Source organism: Sinocyclocheilus anshuiensis, unplaced genomic scaffold, assembly GCF_001515605.1.
Source record: "Sinocyclocheilus anshuiensis isolate Anshui unplaced genomic scaffold, SAMN03320099.WGS_v1.1 scaffold1185, whole genome shotgun sequence".
Lineage (NCBI taxonomy): Eukaryota > Metazoa > Chordata > Actinopteri > Cypriniformes > Cyprinidae > Sinocyclocheilus > Sinocyclocheilus anshuiensis.
Window position 1 is genome coordinate 44,504 of NW_015548278.1, and position 7,157 is coordinate 51,660.

A 7,157-nucleotide genomic window follows, 5' to 3' on the forward strand; every position below is an offset into this window, starting at 1 on the left:
AGCATGTTCTAGTACACCCCCAAAACAAAATCAAGACTTTGTAAAAGAGCATAATAGGACCCCTTTAAACTACTTTGCACAAGCTGATTGGTTCATGATGCATTCGCAGCCAATGACTTTGCTGAAAATGAAAATTCTGTCATTAATTACTCACCCTCGTGTTGTTCCTAAATTTTAAATGACTAGTTAGTATTCACTAGAGCAGGGGTTCCCAACCACATTCCTGGAGCCCTGCAAACACTGCATGTTTTCCATGTCTCTTTAATCAAACACACCTGATTCAGATCATCAGCTCATAGAGACTCCAAGACCTGAAATGGGTGTATCAGACAAAGGAGAAATGCAAAATGTGCCGTATTGTGGGGCCTCTAGGAACGTGGTTGGGAACCACTGCACTACAGCATTTCGCAGTGCATTCCACCTTCCCCAGCTCCACCTGTATAGATCTGCTACGAGTTATTTTATATACTATTTGTGCAGCAGCAGTATGTCTTAAATACTCACAGCAGTGTATCGGCATATGTATTGGAAGTAGCAAGTTCTTGTATACTCCCAGAAATAAAGGTACAACAGCTGTCACTGGGGTTGTCCCTTTTTAAAAGGTACACTTTTGTACTTATTAGGTTCTAATATGTACACATTAAGTACTAATATGTACCTTTAAGGTACCAAAATGGACCCCTTAGATACAAACATGTACCTTTTGAAAACGTACCACCCCAGTTGTCATGATATAAATTATATTATGAACACAAGTTGTTGCATAATGCATAATTACTTTGCTGGCTGTTCTATTGTCATATTATTAGCAAGTGTGACATAAGAAGGGAAAAACTTGATGTAATTGTAAATATGCAGTAACACAATAATAGAGTGTAAAAAGATTACATTCATTCTTATCAGATAAATTGCACTCATGGAGTGTGAAGCATGATTGCTTTTATTAACACATTAGTGGTTAAGACGTGTGACATTACAAGAGAGTATTCAAATGCATCATCAGCTACACAAGCAAAAATAAAACAAAAAATAAGATGCTTCAAGCAGAGTAAAACTTTTGCAAGATTACGCAATTGCTGAAATGATACAATCTGAGCATTGAGGAAAATGGAGTTAACACATCTGAGAAATGATTGTGCTCTAAGTAATAGCAGTGATTCATTATCATATGTGTTTAATTTCAAATCAGAGGTGCTGATGACATTATCTGTAGCTTTTTGCTGCTTATACCTGTTTTGCTTATTATAACTTTTGTGTTCTTAGGTCAATAAATGAGGCTAAGGGTTCATCACTCATTGGCCCATTACAATATTACCACACATGTCCACCAGGGGGCGAACAAATGTTACACAAACAGTAGTTTTAAATGGGTAAAGAGCACTGGTGCCTTTGTTGTTGAGCATGCCTGCAGTGCCATTCTGAAACCAAGATCATTTTATAGATATTTATACTTCTTTTATCGTCAATATGATTTGAGAGTTTCCAGTAAACTTCATGCAAAAGGACAAAAACATGTATTCGCATAATCATTTTGGATGTTTAAATGCTGTTTCATTTTCTTCTTTTTTATACTATTTACTATTTGTGTAGTTTGTCACATTGAGGCCAAAAAGAATCAATGTAACTGTTTGACTACCACAGTCTGTTGTAAGGAAATGTAACATTATTCATTAAACTCTAAGATATATAAAATATATATATATATAAAAAATGAGCACTTAGAAGCAATACTTCAGGTTTTCTTATTTTGGTTTGTTCCTCCACCTTCTATAAAAAGTGAAGAACAGTCTGTGGCTCTACATGTGAGACTACAACAAGAAGGAAAATAATTGGTAACACTTTATATTAGATGGCCTTTACTACTACTGTATGTACTTAATAATTTGATACAATATATCTATCATTTCATTAGTTACATTGTTAACTGTAACCCAACCCTTACTCCTTAACCTATCCATAGCCCAAACTCATGAGCAGTAAATGTGGGAATGTGGTTACACGGTAGATACCATAGTCTTGTAGGTATTTAATGTTAGTACATAGCAGTTAAGGCCACCTAATATAAAGTGTGACCAAATAATCTTCAAGAACAAAAGAACCACCTGTCCAACAAGTCTGTTGTTCATTTGATCAAGCCATCCGTCTGTTATCTGTTTCATATAGTTGCAATTTTATGTTCATGCTGTCCATCTAGCACAATAATGTTCCCAGATACCATGTTGCATCTTATTGGTTGGCACGCCTAGTCCCCACCCCTTACCCTTACCAAACAAGATGAACTCAAGGAACTAAGTTACTTGGACTAGTACAGTAAATTACTCACTCGTACAAACGTTAGGTGAATGGAGTCACCTTAAATTGGAACCATTCTGCTGCTATAAAAGATGCAAATACACACATGCAAAAAGACACATTCACATTCTCCTGCAGAATCCAATATCTGGACTAGCAGTACAGCACACACGCTCAGGGCGCCTACACACTAGAGGTTATGCTATGTCAGAGAACGCTGAAAACACTTTAATGGGGATGGTGCTCCACAAAGATGTAGCAGAAAACAATCAGGGTTTGGCAAAACGGATGCTCTGTTAAGCAACCAAAACTCCTTTAGGCATCAATTCATTGATCAGAATCTCAGATGAGCTTTCAGAAATCAAATTTGACTCGATACCAATCTAAGCCTTCCATACTGTCCTACCAATATAACGTTCTGTAACAAGTTTCTCTAATGTGTAAGCACCCAAACACACACAAAAACACTAATCGCTATCTCTGTCATGGTCTTCCACAAACACCAGCTCTTCTCCCCTCTCCAGTAGCGCTCTCATCTCAGGGCTATCTTCTGTCTCGTCGTCTTCATCCACCATCTTGCCACCTTCCATCTCCATCTCCTCATCTTCTCTTCCCTCCATCACTGCATTCTCCACCTCCTCTGCTTCCCCAAAAACTTCCACCATCTCGGTTCCCTGGATCTCCACTTCTCCTTCACGGATCTTCTTCACATGGAAGGTAAACGGGGGAACCTTGTAGACGGCCGTTTTGGAGCGAGCATAGATGGTGTGGTCAGGAGTGAAAGACTTCACCATCTTTTTCTGCGAGGACTTGATCTTCTCCTTGCGCTCGGGGTTCACAGACATCTGATTGCCGAGTTTGCCCATCTTTTTCTCTATGTTGTGACGCGTTTTCTCCAGGTTCTCTCTGGTTTTCTGTTTGGTCTTCTCAAGATTCTCCTTGGTCTTCTGCTTGGTTTTTTCCAAGTTCTCTCTGGTCTTCATGCGAGTTTTCTCAAAGTTATCTTTGGTCTTCTGTTTGGTCTTCTCCAAATTCTCCTTGGTCTTTTCCTTGGTTTTCTCCATTTTGTAATTGGAGAAAACGGTTTTGATGTTCTGGACACGTTGCAGGCTGCTCCGTTTGATGCGCTCTGCTCGAGACTCCTCAATGTTCTCCTCGATCTCCACCTCCTCTTCATCAGAGGACAGGTCCAGATGGACTTTCTCTTTGTCCTCTCCTCCTTCCTCTGCTGCTGCTTTGTGTTCACCTTCAGCTTCTCCTTCCACAGGCTCTGTAAACTTCATGGACTTGGCCACACTGACTTTTGAAGGTATTTTCACTTCGTCCTGCAGAGAGACAACAAAATAATCATGTCATTCACATTCCTCAGAACATTTGTAAATTTACTTTCTTTCCATATCTAGATACGAAAATGAAGAAAATCAGTGGTGGGTCCTTTTTACTCAGGCCATGACTTAATAAAAAGCCCAACTACCACCTTCTGTACCAACATGCTACCATTATGCAATAACCACTGATACTTTCTGCTGAAAATTAATAAGCCTCCTTTGCCAAATGTGTTTAACAGATCTCCAAAATAAGCACTGCCAAAACAATCAATGTCCTGTCTTTTTGTATCCCATTTAATGCCCCTATTGTTCAGTCTCCGTACTAACATTAATGGTGACCTTGAACACATTCACAAAAGCACACCCACCCACATGCTGAATTCACAACAAAACCATTATTAGACAGAACATTTGATTTCACTGGGGTCACTGATATGATTTTATGATGTTTGTAGGGTGACTACAAACATTATATTACGCAATTGTATGGTTTGTATCAGTTAAAAGGTCATTCTAAAAGTTACCTTCTGTATCCCTCATTAATACCAACTTTAGCAGGGAAATCCTGATGCAAACCTTTACTATTTGTTGTGTCAAACAAGCATGTGCATATGAAAGAGCTATTTTAAATCAATTCTAACAGAGGCTGACACATGGAGAACATGCACGACTCAGCCAGAGCTGAGAATTTTTGTTTTCTTTCTTTTGTTGTTCTTCCATTCTTTCATCGCCCTTCCCTTCCCTTCCGACCTGTCTCCCACCCACCCTCCTGCCCGACCCTAATTCCCAGCATTCCATCCTGCAAAGCCCCTCGTTCCCAAGCACACTCTTTTTCTACAGCACAATGCTCTGACTTGTTTGTAAAGGAGACATATTTTCCGTTAGTGTGATACATTGAGTCATCCCGTTTTGCTCTGTTAATGTCCCTGCCAACATTCCCAGACCAAACTAACAAATATAAAAATGTATTTTCTTGTTGTTTGATTTATTCTTTCCTCTGCATCGAGCTGGGAGAAATGATCTACACAGGTAAAGCAACAAACAAGCAAACAATGTGTTGGTAAGCTTATGGTGCTATAAGGTTATTTGCTGCTGCTGGAGGTTTTTGTATTTGTACACAGTGTTTTCATTCATCCTACTTGTTGGTACTGCACATGGGGATAGACGTATTTTGAATTATTACACGGCTCTGTGGAATACTTGATTCTGATTGGTCAGTCCCGCCATTGCGAGGTATGTTATCCCTCGATAACAACTGGTAAAAGCTGATAACACAGGCTGATCCGGGTAACTGAAGTCGTAACTATACTCTTGCAAGGAACAGTTTTTCTTCGTGGAAGCTTTGCATTTGGTTAGCTAATAAAATATTAAAACTCAATTCAATATCATGGGTGCAATTATTTAATTATGTCATCCTGGTATCACAGACTCACTCTCTCGTTTCATACAAATGCTGCTGCTGCCATTTTGCGATGATTGTTTTGTACACTGTAATGGACTATAAGATAACTAACAAACTGGAAAGTTTTTAAAACATTTTCATCTTAAATCAATATATTTTATCGCTTGATTATTTATATAGTGAAATGTTGTGTAATAAGTGGTTTGACCGCACCGTATCTCTTAAATGTCTGTCTAGTTTGAACTTGCCGCTTGCTTGCAACTGCTGTGTTCACAGAAGTTTGCGTTCAAATATTTAAACTCAAATCAATATTTTGTGTCTAATTATTTACTTATTTGTGAAGTAGCCATGTAATAAGTGGGATAATATACATTCAACCGGTTGTTATCGCGGAATAACCCCCTTCAGGGTGATACAAGATCCCTCCGAATCATGTCGGGCTCCTGATCACCCTCTCGGGGGTTATTCTACGATAACAACTGGCTGGATGTACATTATCCCTTACATATGTGGTAATATTTTGGTTGTTTCATTAGGATGATTTTATGTTTATTTTATGTCAAATAGAGAGAGAAGTGTAGAAGTAACCAATTATTATATTATTATTATAATATGTCCATAGTACTGCCTTATCTGTATATTTATTGTACATTTGTAACATATTGTAGACACTGTATATCCTTTTCTTACTGCTTATTGCACTTCTGGTTAGATGCTAACTGCATTTCGTTGCCTTGTACCTTACATGTGCAATGACAATAAAGTTGAATCTAATCTAATCTAATCTAATTATTAAGACCAACGAAAGCTTTGTCAATGACAAAATTGGAGTTTTTGCAGCCAAATGGACTTTTGTGACTGCTCCCTCTACAAGTTTCACAGGCAAAAATCCATTTTCTATTATCAAAAATGGCAGTGTACAGTATGAACCACAGCTCACACAGAAGTCACTATTAAACCAAGCAACTTTTATGAATCTTTCATGACCAACTTGATATGAGTGAAATCTGCCTGCAGCTCTTATGCCCTCACACAAAACCCCTGATTGCACAGATTTCTATAAAAATGACTGAATTTTACCCACAATATTTTGCCAGGCACAAAAACTTTATCAAAATATTTGGTTACACGTTATTTTGATAGTCCACTTTAGACATTCTACTAACTTTAAGTAACTTTGTAACTACATGTCAACTACATGTCAACTAATTCTCATTAATTTGCAACTACATGTCTAATAACTCTCAGAATACCCTGTTAGGGTAGGTTTAGGGTTAGTAGAATAAGTTGACATATACTTGCAAAGTTTCTGATAGTCAGTATGTTGTATGTAGTGGACCCATCAAAATAAAGTGTTAGAAGATATTAAGCAGACAGTCTACTAATACTCTAATGACTGCTAGTTGACATGTAGTTGCAAAGTTACTTACTGTTAATAGAATGTCTGAAGTGGACTATCGAAATAAAGTGTTACCAAATATTTTTTGTCAAACTATTTCTCTGGGTCTAAGTAAAGACTTTTTTTGTTTATTTGTCAGCTTTTCGCATGTATCAAATAAAACAGTGGAGATCTGACGGGAGAGAGGTCGTGTTGCAGGCTTGATACGAATCCAGCACAATAGCTTCTTACGATATGACAAAAAATGTACTACCCTAATGAATTTTAAGGTAATGAACTTGATGCTAATGCTAACATGCTAACATAAACAGTACAGATAAATATGGTATCAAGACCCACACACCGTTATGAACTTGTGTAATAGTATGCAATAAAAGTACTTTGCTGTAGTACAGTGTTATTTCAAATGGTTCAAATATGAAGTCATACCACGATGATGTTCATAGTATTAGAAGGGCATCTAATCGCAACCCAGTCTCATAAAAATACGTACCTCTGGGTACTTTTCTGCAGCACCGTTTTTACGTACCTTACTGCACGTTTCGCCGCAGTTTCAAAGAGAAATGCCCACTGAGTGCCGCTAAACCACGGGTTCAATACATGAACCCTGGCACGTTTTTATTACGTTGATATAGGTACGTATTGCTGTGTTTTTATTACGTTTCTTCAGGTACGTATTGCGGCGATTCAGAATTCAAATATCCGGGGACTGTCGCTAAAAGTTAATGCTCTATCG

At 38.0% G+C, this 7,157-nt stretch overlaps 1 protein-coding gene across 1 annotated transcript in view; it reads right to left on the bottom strand.

Annotated features, from left to right (window-relative positions):
• Window positions 1–919: 919 nt before the first annotated feature.
• LOC107655802 (polymerase I and transcript release factor-like) overlaps window positions 920–7,157 on the bottom strand; it is a 23,141-nt gene continuing 16,903 nt past the window's right edge. Inside the window, exon 2 of the mRNA XM_016443377.1 lies at window positions 920–3,617. Coding sequence (XP_016298863.1) covers window positions 2,760–3,617 — 858 coding nt within the window. The 3' untranslated portion in view covers window positions 920–2,759. The remainder of the gene's footprint in view (window positions 3,618–7,157) is intronic.